The sequence below is a fragment of the Schistocerca nitens genome, chromosome 2 (genome assembly GCF_023898315.1).
Source record: "Schistocerca nitens isolate TAMUIC-IGC-003100 chromosome 2, iqSchNite1.1, whole genome shotgun sequence".
In the NCBI taxonomy this organism is placed as follows: Eukaryota; Metazoa; Arthropoda; class Insecta; order Orthoptera; family Acrididae; genus Schistocerca; species Schistocerca nitens.
In genome coordinates this window covers 552,123,880-552,142,312 of record NC_064615.1, presented here as the reverse complement: position 1 = coordinate 552,142,312, position 18,433 = coordinate 552,123,880, and the positions used below count along the sequence as shown (strand labels likewise).

At 38.9% G+C, this 18,433-nt stretch overlaps 1 protein-coding gene across 3 annotated transcripts in view; it reads left to right on the top strand.

Annotated features, from left to right (window-relative positions):
- The window catches only part of LOC126236572 (tRNA N6-adenosine threonylcarbamoyltransferase, mitochondrial), a 131,822-nt gene that overhangs the window by 79,769 nt on the left and 33,620 nt on the right, over nucleotides 1-18,433 (top strand). For 2 of the 3 annotated variants that reach the window (XM_049945982.1, XM_049945981.1), the window contains 3 exons: nucleotides 13,097-13,301; nucleotides 15,373-15,521; nucleotides 17,314-17,516. In XM_049945982.1, the coding sequence (XP_049801939.1) occupies nucleotides 13,097-13,301; nucleotides 15,373-15,521; nucleotides 17,314-17,516 (557 nt within the window). Of the gene's footprint in view, nucleotides 1-13,096; nucleotides 13,302-13,442; nucleotides 13,667-15,372; nucleotides 15,522-17,313; nucleotides 17,517-18,433 lie in introns of those variants that run through there. The other variant, XM_049945983.1, reaches the window with a different exon arrangement.

Genomic DNA, 18,433 nt, shown 5'->3' with positions numbered 1-18,433 from the left:
TTCTCATTAGCCCAGTGTTCACTCAGACAAAAAATATCAAACTGGTTATCAAGATCAAACTCATTTATGATAAGTTCTTTATCTTTCAGTCCTTGAATGTTAAGGTAACATATTTTAAGATACATGCTCTTATTGCTTACGCACTGAACACTATGGTGATTGGTTTTCAAACCTTTTTCAGGGCTTATTTTTTGGATTTCTGCCTCTTGTTGCCTTTTACTAAAAAATTGTTCAGTTGGAGTGGTAGCACTTCTACTGTTGTATGCCTACTCTTCCCTCCTTGTGCTGATATTGTAGATGAGGCTGCTACTACAGGAATTGATGGAACTGCTGTTATGGTGTGTGGAGGCACTGTTGTGGCATCTGGTGACTGAGGAGATAAGGTGGTTGCTTCTTCTTCTGCTGCTGTTGAATCTTGCTGATGAAGTGTGATAGGTACTGCTGCTGCTGCTGCTGCTGCTGCTGCTGTAGGCATTGTTGTGGCAACTGGTGACAGTGGAGATTTGGATGTTGCTTCATCTTCTGCTGCTGTTGAATCCTGTAGATGAAGTGTGGTAGGTACTGCTGCTGCAGCGTTTGTTGTGTGTGTAGGTACAATTGCTGCTTCCACCTCTACTGCTGCAATAGAAGTAACCATTTCTTCAGGCTCTGCTTGCGTCAAGCAAGGAACTGGAAGAGCAGCAATTACTTCTTGGTTGTCAGATGCTTTCAGTATCATGCTGATGTTTTGGCACAGAATCTTCTTGCTTCTGTTATTAAGGTGCATGCCATGTCTCGTGTAACAGTCTCTTTGCAAGGAGTCCATACTTATAAAATATGCATTTTGGTAGGCCCTGCAAATCTTTGAGTGTTGCCTGTTTGCTTTTATGATTTCCACCTTCACACATGACCGTTCCGAAAGGTCATGCCTATGTGGAATTCCGACTACAAAAACTGATTTCTCTTCTGTTGAATTTAGTATTGCCTTAAGGTTTCGTGTTGCACTGTGGAGGTCGTTTTTATATACATTATTGGCTCCAGCTATGATGACAATATGACGATCATTTTCAGTTTCTATGTTTCTAATGAGTTCTTGGATGGGTGCACCTGGTTTGACAATACTAGTTGCTTGTATACAATAACTGTAACGTAGTATTTTTGCGATCTCACGTCCATGGCTATCAGAGAATATTTTCACTTTGAGTTTGTCTTCACGTTTATTGCAGAAGTTTCTGCTTATGTGCTTGTCACTATATAGATTCGGAGTGTTGTTGTCGTCACAGTTTTCCGTGGATTCCACATTTATATCTGAATCTAGTGCTCTTATGATTACACATTTAAAATTGGATAAAGGTGAATAAAATCTCAGAGAATTTTAGATTCCTATTGCTTACACCATATCCAGGTAGTGAAACAGATAGAATTGAAGTCTTGGAAGTGAACAGAATAATTAATTATCATTCAGCTGTGTTGGGTTTGGTGGTAAATTGCATGCCTCTAAACTGTTAGGTTGTGGAATTGAAACTTGGTCAGATCATGGAATTTTTCACTCTGCCTTTAATCTAGCCTTCAGCTCTGAGTGGTGGAAAGATTCAGCAGGAATTGGCACCAGGTTCAGATTTCATGTCAAACATGAGGTCCCCTTCTCCTGATAGTATTACTGCGGTGTGTTAGGGCATGCAAGCTGCTTAAGTGGTATCCAGTCGAATGACTTGCACTGTGCTATTGAGCTACAAAGAACTGAACTGGTAGTTACAGTGCCCTTCTTTAACAATGAAAACATCGTCAAAGCACATTTTACATGAAGTTTCCTAATCATATATATGAAAAATAATGAACAAATATACAATTTTTTCTTTTCTTTCTTCATCAGTATTCTGACTGGTTTCATGTGGCTCACCATGAATTCTTGTCCTTTGCTAACCACTTCATCTCAGAGTAGCACAGAATATTTCTTGGATATATTTCACTCTCTGTTCTCACCTAAAGCCTTTACCTGCTACAGCTCCGTCTCATACCATGGAAATTGTTCTTTGATATCTTAATATATATCCTACCATCCTGCCCCTTCTTCTTGTTAATATTTTCCACAATTTCCTCTACTCACTGATTCTGTGGTAAACTTCTCCATTTAATATCTTATCAGTCCACCTAAATTTTCTTCACCCTTCTATACCAATTCACTAACCTGCAGTGATGTGCTCCAGACGTTCATTCTGAAAAATTTCTTCCTCCTCTGAAGATCCTCGATCTTGGTGTTAAGTTCTCAATATTCTCATTTCTGCTACTCCTCACTACTTTTGTCTTTCTTCAGTTTACTCTCAGTCCTTAGTGTGTAATCATTAGATTGTTCATTCCATTTAACAGATCTTGCAGTTATTCCTCCACTTTCACTAAAGACAGCAATTACATCAATGGAGCTTATTTTTGCCATCATTTTGCCCTAAACTTTCATCCCACTGCTGAACCTTTCTTTTATTTCTGTCGTAGCTTTTTTGATGTATAGATGAAACAGTATGGGCTAAAAAGGACATCCCTGTCTTACATCCTTTCTAATCTGAGCACTTCTTTCATGTCTTCATTCATAATTTTCACTATCAGTTCATTTACAGTGCTAAGACTCCCCGTTGTGAACTACAACTCATCCTAGAGAGGGGAACACAAATGTACTATTGGATTTTATCTGAAGCTTGTCAGCTTTGTCTAAGGGCAATTGTACACCACTGTAAAATAGTACTTTTTTATGCTCTCAAGTTTATAATCTCCTAATAGACCTGCTAGCTGTGTTCTAATTAAATTTATGTAGCTGGGGTGGGATTTTACAAATGAAACTAGGTGACACAATGTGCATGTTTAAATTGTTCCTGTTTATTTAACAGCAACTGCTTATTAATGGCATTAATTGTCTCAACCACTTCAACAGGGGCTAGTTTACCAATTACAATTTGCAAGGAAGTGTTCCAAATGTCCTTGAGTTTGACCATTCTTCCCAACACAATTTTACTGCTCAGATATAATGCTACTGGCATAAGTATTTCAAGCTGAGATAACCCGCTGAATGCTCTGAGTTCTTGCAATTCAACCACGTGGAAATCTTTTAAATCAAAGTGTACTATCAAGAAAAAGCTAAGTTTGGAAATTATTCAGTTCAGCTTGTTCTAAGACTGATAGATATTGACCCTTTCCAGTCCACGATGCAAGACCCCTAATACATGAGTCACCACTCCTGCCAGAACCAAAATGTCTTGACCCTTTTCAGTCACTGACAGAAGTTTTCAATACACTAATTCAGGAAGCACAGCTCCTTCTGAAATGGATGTGTCTGGACTCTCTCTCTCTCTCTCTCTCTCTCTCTCTCTCTCTCTCTCTCTAGTCCCCAACCAAAATCCTCAATTCACAGGAATGGAAGCGTCATGACTCTTTCGAATCCCTGACCAACTTCTCCTTTACAACCCACATCAATTCCTAGCTAAACTCTTTATATCCCCTCTACCTTCTTCAGCACCTCTTGCTATTGACTGACTGCCTCTGTCCCTCTCCCACCACATTCTTTCATTGTAGTGCCATGAAACAAGATACAATTTTATATAAATGTGAACCAAGTCACCAACCTTAACAACTAATCAAACAAAAGTTATATCATAAATCACACTTAACTGCCAGTTTTGGTGATGCCAAACACTATATATTTACTAGGTCTAACCATCGATATCTATATATGACTCTTCAAGCTTTCCCGGCGGATATGTTCTAAATAGTTTTCACGGGCTTGCTGCTGGATCAAGTTATTCAAATTCCACAATATTTCCTTGGAGCAACTGTCCGACATCTTCAGGTAGTTCAACCTTTCTGGTGGCTAGGTATGGCTGACAGTATCCGCACATCAATGCCCTGTTTCTAGAACATGTGCTCGAAGAATGCGCAGGCAGGGAAATTGCACATGTGCAAATGATTTGCAGATAGATGGTGCCATATTCAAACGCCGTCTGCCGAAAATCGCAGAGTGGCTCTCCTGCACGTATTCTGTACTCTGCGTTTACTAACAGTGTGGCCAGACGTTGCTCGCCAAAGATCGTACTATCTCATCTGAGATTTGAATAGTGGAATAGAGCAGGCTGTTTTGAAACCTCCTAAGGATGCTGCGGAAGAGATTAGGTGTGACACATGCCACATCTTGACTGAAGCTTCACCTAAGAGGTCCAACTTTAACATCACCTCAGCTGAAAGAAATGCTCAATGAGAATTGAGAGAAGACCAAGACACTGTCATCTTACCTGCTGACAAAGGAAATGCTACTGTGATTCTCTCATGCACAGAATATAACAGCAAGATATACAAACTGCTCGGCGATCCTGCATACAGTAAATTAAGAAGTGTTCCAATGGGTAGTATGTAGAGAAAGACTTTGGAATTCATCAGGAAGAGCTCGATTCCAGTGCAAGTTGCTAAGGGTTTGCGTCAACAGGCTGCAGTTCCTCCTAGACTCTACAGTCTACCCAAGATTCAAAAGAATGGGGTACCTCTCTGTCCTACTGTAAGTACAAGGTGTACAACTTTGATTCCACTGTTTTTTCTCCAACATTTGAGGCTTTAATGAAACAAATTGGTTACACGTGTATCATTCAAGGTATTTTCTATTGCTGGCCACTACTTTCTCCCATCTTTTGGGCAGTGTACGAATCTCGCATCGAAAATATTGTTCACCTTTGGAAGCGATCCACGAATCAATCCAATTTGTGACTTCTTCATGAGATTGGAAGTGTTGATCAGTCAGGCCATGTGCCATTGATCTAAACAGGTGATAGAGGGAGCAATGTCTGGAGAATATGGCGGGTGGGGTGGGACTTCCCATTTTAGCGTTTCCAAGTACATTTTGACCTCTTCTTGCAATGTGGGGTCGAGTGTTGTCATGCTGCAAAATCACTTTATCGTGCCACTTGCTGTATTGCGGCCATTTGTCTTTTAATGCTCTGCTCAAATGCATTAATTGCATTTGATAATGAGCATCTGTGATTGTTTCACTTAGTTTTAACACCTCATAGTACACGATGCTGAATTGATCCCACCAAATGCAGAGCATAGTCTTGGAGCTGTGAATATTTGGTTTGGCGGTTGACGTGGAAGCATGACTGGGATATCCCCATGATTTTTTGCATTTAGGGTTATCGTAATGAAACCATTTTTCATCCCCAATCACAATGCGATGCAGAAATCCCTTCCGTTTTTGCCTCTGAAGCAACTGTTCACAAACACACAAATGCCGTTCAATGTCTCTTGGTTTTCGCTCTCACAGGACCTGAGTCCCTTCTTTCTGAATCATGCCCATAGCCTTGAGACATTTTGAAATGGCTTGCTGTGTCACTCCCACTAATTGTGCCAATTCTCCTTGAGTTTGACATGAGTCTTCACACAGCAATGTCTCCGGTTCTGCATCTTCAAGAACATTCTCTCCTCCACCACTATGCTGGTCTATGACATTAAAATCACCATTCTTGAAGCCACTCATCACACGTTCTTTCTCTAATGGCATCCTTACCATATGTACTTGAGAGCATTCGGTGAGACTCAGCCTCTGTTTTCTTCATATTGAAGTAAAACAGTAACAACTCCTGCAAATGATGAGAATTAGACTCGTAAACTGACATTTTCAATCAATAACAACTTTATGATGCAGACACAAATCGACTGATGTTTGAATGAGGTTATGTTGACCGAGGTCCAAGCTAACTGCCTGATGTCTGTGATCTGTTTCTTTCGACCGCTACTTACCATTGTCGCCACCTATCGGCAAACAGCGGAAGCAAAGTTTTATGCCTTGTAACATAGGAACACCTACTTATTTTGTTGCCAAATATCTGACATCACTATTGGGACTTCTCGCAGGCAAATGTGACCATCATATTCTACACTCTGAAGATTTCATAGGTCGCCTGAAAACTCTTAGATTTCAATTGTTAGATCTTTTAGTAAGTTTTTATGTTGTGTCTTTATTTACAAAGGCACCCTTCCAGGACTCTTTGAAGCTCATTAGCAACAAGTCTGAGGAGGACATAGTAGCATTATTTAAACATTTGCTATTTAAACACTTGCTTACTTCAACATACTTCTCATTTCATGACAGATATTTTGAACAAGTGGACGGTGTCGTCATGAGAAGCCCTCTGTCTCTTGGGTGGCCAATTATTTTATGGGGACTTTGAAGAAAAAGCGCTACAGTCAGCCACTATCAAACCCTCTCGTTTTCTGTGGTATGTGGATGATACAGTTGTGGTAATGCCACATGGACTTGATACTTTACCTATGTTTCTACAGCATTTGAATTCACTCCATCCAAATATAATCTTCACAATGTAAATGGAAACTGATGGTACTTTACCTTTTTTTGATGTTTTGGTTTGAAGGAAAGCAGATGGATGCTTGGGACACAGCATCTACTGCAGGCCAATGCATACAGATCTATATCTGCAGGCCACAAGCTGTCATCATCTTGCACAATGCAGTAGGGCATTACGTATGTTATTTCACGGAGCATATTTGGTATCTGATCCTGACAGCCTGTCAAGTGAAATACAACATTTGAAGACAGTGTTCCGACAAAACGGTTATTCTGAGAGACAGTTACGTAATGCATTCAGGCCCAGGCGAGTTCAGTCTACAGAGCAGAATGAAGACACAGACACACCCACCACTTTGGCCTTTTTGCTGTATTTTGGTGCTATGTCATCAAGAATCAGAAGAGTCCTAAGAAGATATGACATTAAGTTTGTTTCTCAACCATCTGCAAAACTGAGAAACCTGTTGGGTTCGGTTAAGGATGATCTTGGCCTGAGGAAATGTGGTGTGTACAAGATTCCTTGTCAGTGTGGGGCAGCACATATAGGCCAGACATGTCGTACAGTACAAAAATGCTGCGATAAACATCAGCATCATACACGTCTTCATCAACCAGGAAAGTCGGCAATTGCGGAACACAGCCTGAATATAGGACATCGCGTGATTTATGAAAAGACAGAAGTTTTATCCCCGGCGTCATTGCATCATTAAGGAAGCAATACATATCCGTACAACCAATAATCTCATCAACAGGGATGTTGAATTTCAACTGAACACAGACTGGAGCCCTGCATAGGCTGCTATTAAATCACGACGCAAAAATCAAGTTTTTTTGGTAACAGTCCCATCACAACATTGGTCTAGTACGGTCTTTGGTGAGTTACATGTGGCCGCAGCATACAGCGCACTCGCAGGAGAGCCGCTCTGTGATTTTTGGCAGAGGGTATTTGAATATGGCACCATGTATCTGCAAATCATTTGCGCATACACGATTTCTGCACCTGCGCATTCTTCATGCACATGTTCTGGAAACGGGGTGTCGACGTGTGGATTCCATCAGTTGTACCTAGCCACCAGCAAGGTTGAACCACCTGAAGATGTCGGACAGTTGCTCCGAGGGAATACTGTGGAATTTGCACAACTTGATCTGGTGGCAAACCTGTGAAGACTATTTACAATATCAATATACATTATAACAATAAGTGTACTATGTGCATGCCACCCAAACTTAGAAATGAGTCCTGATACTTTCAAGGGAGGTAAATAGTGTGGTAGTCCTTTATCCCTGATCCATGAAGAAGGTTCCCATTTTTACCTGAAGGGCATGCTTTTGAAGATATAAGGGCTGGGAAATTTCACACTCTTGAAATTTCTCTCTCTCATAAAACTTAAATTATCTTGACTTATCATGTGATCAGGAATTATTTCTTTTATTGAATTAAGTACACAAGTATTCTCCATATTTCGCTGATAGACATTGCTAATCATGTTCTGATTTGGAAAGACAGTTGATTAAAAAAAGGAGGCAGGGACAGCCAGTCTAATGATTTGTGTTCCTATATTAATTATGGGGTTGGTCAATCTCAGGCAGAGCTGTAGTTCTTTTGAAAGCATCGCAAGACATTCTACCTCTGGTGCTCATACCTTATGCAGTGTTTAACAAACACATGCAACATTTCAGGAGACTTAATACACGCTGCTAGTTCCCCACCCTTAGGTGGCAAAATTATGTGTCTATACTGAGAGTTTGAGGACACTGTGTCCCACTGAAAACCTTTTTAAAAGCACATGCTTTGGAGGTGCCTGGCCAACCTGTTGTGTCTAATAGTTGCTGTCAGCCTTAGGCACAACTGGACCACACTGGTAACTGATAGGGTCTGCTGCTTTCCAAACTCTTTGTGTTTGAAAGCATGTGACAAGAATGTGCCTATATAAAGAGACAATGTCCTTTCGTATTATGTTTTAAGAATTTGGCTTGCAGGCACCTGACACACACAGGAATTGCCCAAACAGGTGGATGATTGACCTGCTACTTTACGTGCCACCACACTTCCAGCACATTCAACTTTGTAAGCACTCTGCCCCAAATGGTGTGTGAAAAAGATGAATCTCACCACTACAGTTCTCTCTGGTATTTCCTAGCAGAGCTTCAGCAATGCTTGACAGTACACCACATTGAGTCGCTCGGCCCTGCAGTCCCTGTTCTTTCCCAATTGCAGCACAAGGCTCCCCTGTCACTCCTTTTGTTATCTCTTGACATATTGTACAATACACATCTTTCCCCATAGCTTACACTTATTTACCAGAGGATTTCAAGCATGTTATACTATTTTAAATTGGTGAACGCTTTTCAAGAGCTACAAATCATATGAATGTGTTGTCATTATCTAGCACATCATATTGCCTTAGCATTTCTGTTGCATTTACCCTTCCTGATGCCAAACTGATCATCATCTAGCAGATCTTCCATATATATATATATATATATATATATATATATATATATATATATATATATATATTTTTCATTCTTCTGTATATTATTCTTGTCAGCAACAAGGATGCATGAGCTGTTAAAACTGGTTGCTCAGTAGTTATCTCACTTTTTGGTTTCTTTGACCAGAGCCACCACTATTCTGTCGAGTAGCTCCTCAACTCGCATCACGAGGCTGAGTGCACCCCGAAAACTGGCAAATGCTCATGACAGAAAAGTCAAAACAACCTTTGGTAATATTATAAGGAAAGACCTCAACATTAAGAATGCAAGAGGAGTTCCACTGTTAAACCCAAAGGAGAGAGCTCATAAATGGAAAGAGAACACTGAGGGTCATTATGTGTAGGAGAAATGTCTGATAAGATGATAGGCACTCCGTCTTCAGGCCACAAGTGGTCCATTGGGACCATCCTACCGCCGTTTTTTAATCCAAAGTGAAAGTCCAACTTAATGCGCCTGACATCATTCATGCCAAGTACATTTAAAATAAAATATTGAACAAATCCCTTCCATTTCCATTTTCTTCATCCTTAGCTGAAAATAAATAATGTATGTGCCATTGTTGGTTACAGGCTTGCAATAAGGTGAAAGCTTGAACAATTTCCATGTCTGTGATCACTTTAAAAAAGTATTAATGTGTCATAAAGCACAATACAGTTACCAAGTAAGTGTTAGGAGCAAATTTAGAAGATAAATGAGAGTGCTTGATGAAACCCAAGATGCTGCTTCTACCCAGAGTATTATGACAGAGTTTGGTATTGCCAAGTCAACTTTTTAAGACACTAAAAAGAATCACTATAAACAATCAGACTTTGTGCTAAAAAAAGACAAACTTGCTGGAAAACAAAAATGGACAACTGGTTAACAAACAGTTCCTGTGAAAAGAGCTGAACTATAGGCTGTAGCCAAAAGATTTGCGGATACATTAGGCCAAACAAGTGGCTGTTCATATTCTGTAATCACAACAAAATTTCTTACAGAAGAGTATGTGGGGAAGACAGTACAGATGTGGCAAATACTGTACCATTTCATCATTAATGATATCAGTGAATATATAGGTAACAGATTAATGTTTAAACTGTCAGATGTAAGGACAAATTTGGACAAAGTGACAAACTTTATTGACATTTACCCTGGTTGCCAAAAGTATTACGTTACACTAAAAGTCATATGACAACAAATGATAGAAGAATGGTGCACAAAAATGCATTCCTTCTTTAAGTTATTATGAATGTACAAGGGGCATTCAATAAGTAATGCAACACAATTTTTTTCTTGGCCAATGCAGAAATTGTTGTGGAACATCATGGAGTATTCCTGCTACAGTCTCTATAGTTTCATGAAGTTCTGAAAGCTGATGGTGCTATACATAGCATTTAAAATGCCATATGTAATGGATGCATGTTCCAAGCAGAGATATGTCAATTGATTTTCTTTTAGCAGAAAGGGCTTGTGTCTGTATACGTGCGGATGGATATGTGTGTGTGTGTGTGCGAGTGTATACCTGTCCCTTTTTCCCCCCAAGATAAGTCTTTCCACTCCCGGGACTGGAATGACTCCTTACCCTCTCCCTTAAAACCCACATCCTTTCGTCTTTCCCTCTCCTTCCCTCTTTCCTGATGAAGCAACCGTGGGTTGCGAAAGCTTGAAATATGTGTGTGTGTTTGTGTGTTTTTCGTCTCTATCAATGTACCAACGCTTTCATTTGGTAAGTTACAGAATCTTTGTTTTTAGATATATTCATTAGGATTTTGGAACATATACTGAGTTCGAGCATTATGAATTACCTTGAAGAAAATGATTTATTGAAAAATAGCCACCATGGATTCGAAAATATCATTCTTGTGAAACACAACTAGCTCTTCATTCTCACAAAGTAAAAAGTCTTTTTGATAGGGGGTGTCAAACTGATTTCATGTTTTTAGATTTCCTAAAAGCTCTTGGCACCATTCGTCACAAATGACTTCTAATCAAATTGTGTGTGTACACAGTACTGTCTCAGTTGTGTGCCTGGAGTCATGATTCCTATAAGAAGGGCCACATTTTGCAGTAACTGATGGAAAGTCACCAAGTAAAACAGAAGCAAAATCTGGTGTTCCCAAAGGAAGTGTTATAGGTCCTCTGCTGCTTGTGATCTATGTAAATGATTTAGGAGACAATATGAGCAGCTCTCTTAGATTGTTTGCAGATGATGCTGTCATTTACTGTCTTGTAAAGTCATCAGATGATGAAAATGAATAGTCAAATGATTGGGAAGGTATCTGTATGGTGCGAAAAGTGCCAACTAACTCTAAATGATGAAAAGTGTGAAGTGATCCGCAAGCTTACTAAACGGAAGTAACTAAATTTCATTCATACAGTAAATCACACAAATCTAAAGGCTGCAAACTCAACTAAATACCTTTTCAGGTCTCAAACATCTATGATTTACATAAGCAGACTGAAGTGGCAAATGAAAATGTGTACAATACCAGAATTCAAACCCAGGTCTCCTGCTAACTAAGCAGCTGTGCTAACCACTATGCTACCTGGCACAGTGGCTTTGCACAAGTGCATGGACTACCCAAGCACACCTTCTGGGCTTGGTGCAAATTTTCATTCATTGCTTCCACCTGCATGTATCATAGATGTTTGAGACCTGAAGATGTCTCTGGAAATATACAATTTCATTTTATTAAAGCACATATACCTGACTTTCAGGCAGGCTCCCCTGTTTTGTTCAATGCTGAGGTGCTGTTCCAATTGGATGGAAAGCTTTTGCATTGCTTTTTGAGTTCAGGGGGAATATTAAATGGGCTGAGGCATGAATGGGAATTTGGATTGAGGAGGGAGGTGTGCAAGGGTAGTTAGTCCATGCAGTTGTTCAAAGCTACGGGGCCAGAGTGGCATAGTTGTTAGCCGATCTGCTTAGCGAGCAGGAGACCCAGGTTCAAATCCTGTCCAAGGTATAAATTTTTATCCATCACTTCAGCCTGCATATAGACAAATAGATAATGTTGGGGGGAAAGCAAGACTGTGATTAATTGGCAGTATACTTAGAAAACTTAACAGGACTACTGAAGAGACTGCTTACACTATGCTTGTCCGCCCTCTAATGTTGTGTGGTGTGGGATCCGCATCCAATAGTGTTGGTGGAGGAAATTGAAAAAGTTCAACAAAGGGCAGCTCATTTTGTATTATTGCAAAATAGGAGAGAGAGTGCCATGGATGTGAGACACGAATTGCTGTGGCAGTCATTAAAACAAAAGTGTTTTTTTCTGTGGCAGGACCTTCTCATGAAATTTCAATCACCAACTTTCTCCTCAGAGTGTGAAAATATTTTGTTGGCATCCCCCTCTGTATGGAGAAATGATAATCAAAATAAAATAAGGGAAATCAGAGCTTGCATGGAAAGATTTAAGTGTGGAATGGTTGAGAATTAGCTCGAAGATGTTTCAATGAACCCTCTGCCAGGCACTTAATTGTGATTTGCAAAGTAATCATGTAGATGTAGATGTAGATGCAGAAAGATGAGAAATGTTGCCAGATTGCATCATGTAGAGACATGGGAAGGCACAGGATGTGATGTTGGTTGTCACCTGCTGAAGCCTTTGAGGAACATTTGTTTCCATGCAGTATTGACAGAAATGTATTTCTACCATCACACGTTAAAATGGCAGTGATTTGTCTCACACTGTGTGGTCAGTTACCACATATGGCTTTGTGCCAGTGACATGACGTATGTTAGTAAAACATCTGCCATTTTTCTCATTTTGAAACATTGTCTCTGCAAAATTGAAAATCCTCCCTAGCCCCCGTTGACTTAGGAAATTTGAGTCCTTGTGTAATCTCAAATGGTCTTGCATTGATTGTCATTCCTCATACAAAGTAAATTAACTTGTAATGTGCTACTATTTTCACTACACATCCGTCTGTAACTGACTCCTCAGATAGTCTGTCTAGAGTCACACTATACGGTACATCTAGCCGCAACATTTGGTCATCATAATTGACATATCTTTGAATTGTACAGTTGTTTCTGTGACTTTGACCACTCAGTTTATATGTTATAGCGAAGTGAGACAGAAAGAGAATGGAATGTGCTGCTTATTTGAATTGTCAGTGATGTAGGGGACAGGGTTCTCGAAGGAAAGATTTATTAGATTTTTGAATGTCTAGTGGTGGTAAGATACTGTGGTTATTGTTGGTCCAATATATTCATGACAAGTACTGTGTTCCTAGTGTATATTGTATCTTGTAATAAATTCTGGAACAACTCATGCTTATTTCAGTTTATTCATACTGTTTCAGACAGCAAGACGTTTAAAGTTACAAAATATTCCTGAATTTTCAAAGCTCTCAGGAGGTCAGGCTATAGAGAAAGCATCTGAAAGAGGCAATCTGCTTGCATTTGCCTTTCCCAGTCCAATGAGTGACTATAGGAATTGTGATTTTAGTTTTGCTGGTCTCAAAAATGTTGTTACCAGGCACATTCTGCATGAGGAAGCTGAGAATGGTATGTACAAATATTATTATTTTGAAATTAAATATTAAGGCTCCTGAAATGTGTTGCTGGATTATTGCAGTTACAATTAGAAGCATAAATTTTATTATAGTTTTATTGTAACATTACATACTAATTTCCTCTATTCAATAGAACAAATAGTGAGGGACACTAAATGTGATATTGGTGACACGATACCTACGAATACAGAGAAAACTCGGCAACTACAGTTGGGACTGGCTAATGAGGTAGAATCAAAATCCGTAAAACCACTTGGAATACACATTTATTCCAAACTTAACTGGCAACCCCATATCAACCAGGTCTGCAAAAAGTTATCAAGGGTGTCCAATCTCATCTGGAAACTGTCTGATCTAGTGAGTAACAAATATTTCAGAACAGCTTACTTTGCACTTTTTCAGTCTCCTATATCTTATGGGCTGTTTCTATGGGGCCACTCATGTCATGTCAGTGATGTATCAATGATGCAGAAAAAGGTGCTATGAATAATGTGCAAGGTTGGTCCAGGGGAACACTGCCATCCCTTATTCATCAAAATGAAAATAATGACAGCAATAAATCCTTATATTTATGCATCACTGATATATGCTAAAAAGAACAGAACAAAATTTAACACCATAGAGAACACACACTCTCATGACACCAAAAACAGAGTATTGACATTCCTAGACATAGGCTGACAAAAACAGGAAACTCTCACAAAGTGAACTGTTTGAAATTATTTGACAAATTACCACATACTGCATTCAATACACCTTTCAATAATTTTAAAAGTAAACTGCACAAATGGTTAATGGACAATCCATATTACAGTCTTACAGAATTCTTGGATGCTTGTAATATAGAAATTGAGTTTTAATTCTGTGATTGCAATACTGTACAATTGATTAATGCAGCATAAATAATTTGTACTTGTAATGTAAACACTAACTAATATAGTATCTTCTTATGTATCTTGACATCATTATAAAGCCTATTTCACTGCATGTGGTCAATGGCAAATAAAGAATCTGAATTTTCAGTTTCTCTTGTTACGGCATTAGGTATGAGGAGACATCTATTGCTGTCAGGTGCCAGATATTTGAAGTTAAGACAAACATTTGCCTTAATGATAGATAGAAGATTTAAGTGCTGCCTAGCTTTTGAAACTATTAGTTTCTTTTTGAGGGAGGAAAGGAGGATACATTAGGGAACGTTGGAAAGAAGAGAGGGATCCACGTAATGTGTGAATGAGGTGATACAGATACATTTGTTTTCCTTGTCAGAGATACTTTAGTGGATAGAGCTTTAGCATAAAGGGATTTGGATCCTACATAGGTACCATATGCTTTTTTTTTTTTTTTTTATCACATATTACTTTGTATATGCAAGGTTACATACTAGTCTTAAAAGACTGGTTTGTTCATTTGGCCCTAGAATGAGACATTTGTATCATATTATAGGTTATGAAGCAAGTCTGGACTACACCAAGAATATTATGATCTGTGGTGAAGAAATTTGTGACACGAAATTGATTGATTCCTTTATTAATCCATGTAACAATTTACATTGTGTTTCTTCGCTTAGTGAAGCACCTACTCAGAATGATATTTTAAGGATAGTCTGGCATATTGCAACAAATCCCATGTAATTGATTGGCAAACATAGGTGATGAACGGTTAAAGGTGATTATGTTTAGCTATTTCCCTTTCTATCCACTTACCAGAATGTGTAGTATAAAGATTATTATTCCTGGCAACCACAGACAAGTGCAGTAGAGCTCCATCATTTTAAAGGAATGTGTGTGTGTGTGTGTGTGTGTGTGTGTGTGTGTGTGTAGGGTGGGGTGTGGGGAGGGGGAGGGGGAAGGGGAGGGGGAGTGAGGGGCAGCACAGTTTTTTTTGCATGAAATGGATGTATGAATTCTGTTAATTCAGCTATGTGATTTCTTTTGAATTAACTCATACCAGTCCTCTTTTTATCTATCTTGTGCCTCATGTATATGATGCTATTATAATTTTTTTGAACTCATCCCCTTCAGCATTATAAAATTATGCCATAATAGATGCATTCTTTTGTGTAGGTACTGAGGGGGATCAATTAATCCCGTCTGTATTTGATTTGTGTGCCAGCTTTCAATTTGCAATTGCCCTTCATCTCTGCAGAAGGGTGCAAAGATCTATGGAATTTGTGGAGCAAAATGACTTGTTACCACTCAATAATCGAACTCTGGTAAGATAAATTCTAAGCTCTTCTTATATATACTTTGCATTTATTTATTGATCTGTTTATAGAAAGATAGAAAGTGTAAAAATTACCAGTTTATAACCATGCTATCTCTGCCATTTTTGTAGTACAGATTATTTGTTACTTAGTCTCTCTCTCTCTCTCTCTCTCTCTCTCTCTCTCTCTCTCTCTCTCTCTGTCTATCATCCGTTTCTGGAGCTCTCATAAGTCTTCATGTTTTTCTGTCTCTGTTAACAGATATTGTTAAACTGGATATTGCACTAGAATAATTTTGGACTGCTCTGTCAAATGAGCACTTAAAATTCCACTTCTAAAAACCATTTTGTTTGTAATGAGAAACAAACCAGTGTCTTTCATTCACTCTGGACATCACATAAAACATCTGATGATCAGTATTTATTTGAGCTGAATACATCTGCACCACAAAAAACTAAATTGCAGCTGTCTGTCAAACAAATGGAGAAAATGCCCATGATGACTCTTAGGAGAGACACCCAGTGTATGGAATTCCATCCTTTTCATTATTTACTCTACATGAAGAATGTATGCTAATATATAACCACTTACAGTTAAATTCTCTATTTCTATGATTACATAGTGTTCAGACAGCTGCACCACAAATCTTTGCAAGTGTTCAAAACAAACAATAAGCTCATCTACCTTACTTATGAATCTCCTGATGTTCTGTTGAATTCAGTTAAGGTTACCTCGTAGTAATTTCATATCCAATTTGTAGCAGTTGTCTGTCTCTGTAACTTCTTTTAAAACACTCTGCCTCAAAACTGATAATAATCAAAATCCAATGTCTCTCTGATGTCAGTAGATGCAGGGGTCCTGCTTTGTGCCCGGGGTACACAAAAATATTGTGAGAGAAAGTGGATGGAAATTTCTCAAAAGGTTTAAAATTAAGTTATTCAATGTAAGAATAAATTTGTCAGGGATAATGAGAAGTGGATGATTAGAGCTAAAAGTAGAATCTAGTGTGATGTGAAGTGATGGTCTGTCTAAGCAGGAAAGTAGTAGTATACAGTTTGTTAAGGAGGGAAAAGCAATTAAAAATGGTAGGTAGTGTATAACATCAGTATCGCTGTAATCCAAACATGATTATTTGTCTTTTTCGCCCTCTCTTAAATGGTTCAAATGGCTCTGAGCACTATGGGACTTAATGTCTGAGGTCATCAGGCCCCTAGAACTTAGAACTACTTAAACCTAACTAACCTAAGGACATCACACACATCCATGCCCTAGGCAGGATTCGAATCTGCGACCATAGCGGTCGCGCGGTTCCAGACTGAAGCGTCTAGAACCGCTCGGCCACACCGGCCGGCCCCCTCTCTTAAATATTTTTGATTTTATGTTCAGCCTTTCCCCTTGCTGTAGTTTGTAATGTCATAAGCACTCGTATTTATTTTGCTGATTGATGGGTAATAGGGGTGCTTTTCATTCTTCACTGTTTGCAACTAAGCAGTTAATTAACAGAATAAAAGTTCATTCCTGTGTGCTCTATTTGTTGATTGTCGATGTCATCTGAGTTCCCATATAAGATGAATATTTTCTATTGAAAAGCTTTTGGGTTTACAGATAAGGGCCAACATTGAAATTCCATCACCTTCTGTTGAATGATGCTACAGAATTTTAATGTAGCCATATGGTTAGAGACTAAGGAGCTTATCATCAGTAATATAAATGCCAGAAAAATCAGTAATCATGTAGATGAATATTAATTTCTTTTTTCTTCTGGTGAACTTTCATCATGTTGTATGGTCTATTGTTATAGGTTGTGTCTGGAGGTGTTGCTTGTAACAGATTCATAGGTAAAATGTTAAAAGTGGTTTGCAATGAGAAGTCTTATCAACTAGCCATCCCCCCACCAAAGCTGTGTACAGACAATGGCATTATGATTGCATGGAATGGCATGGAACGGTGGCTCACTAATGCTGGCATTGTCAATGATCTGGACTCTGTCAATATTGAAGCAAAGTAAGCTGGACATAATTAAATTATTTTTTTGGAAACAGCTGCATCATCTGTGATGTGCTCTGTTATTACATCAAATATTTGTGCTGATGTATTTAGTTGTTTTTGTTTATAAGAAAGTCTTACAGCTCTGTTTATAAATAAAACTAGCTGTACCCAGACATGCAATGCTGGGGCTCAGTCTGGTTAAATGAAAAAAGGACATTTTTCTAATATGTATGGGATTTTATATATACACCCTAATCTCCTTCTTCCCCATCTCTGCCCATTGCCTCCCCTTCCTCTCTCTGTCCATTGTCTCCCATCTCCCCACCCATCTCTCTCTATCTCCTTCCCCCTCTGTCTAGGCACCTCCTCCTTTCCACTCTTTCCATTTCCTCCTATCCTTCTGTCCATTTCTCTGCCACCTGGCTCCCATTGCCTTGTTTATTGTTGTTGCAAATTCACATTCTGTAGTAGTATTTGAATCATAAGCTGGCAAGCAAGAAATACAACTTTTCTGTTTTCTGTGAAAACCATCTGTGAGGAAGAAATCGAAGCAACACATTGTTGTGTGTACAATTTATGTTTAAAAAATATACATAATCAGAAAGAATATACATGGGAGAAGCAATTTGTCTAATAGTTTAAATGCCCCACTATCGTATTTAAAACTGCCTGTGATGGAGGAAACAAAATTGCACATTTTTACAGCAGAGAATTTTATTTCTTGCAGTTGGATTTAATAGAAAACCTGTATATTGTTGTGATTCTCCTGTTTCTCCCAATGTAATTGTTGCCCAAACAGTCCATGGGTATACTGCCGGGTCATAGTGTCCAACAGGCAGAATATTTCAGCGATCAGACATGTCGCTATCGTCAGGTGCACTGACGAAATGAGCTCCTGAGGGTGGGCGGCCGATTTAAATCCCCTCCCCCCA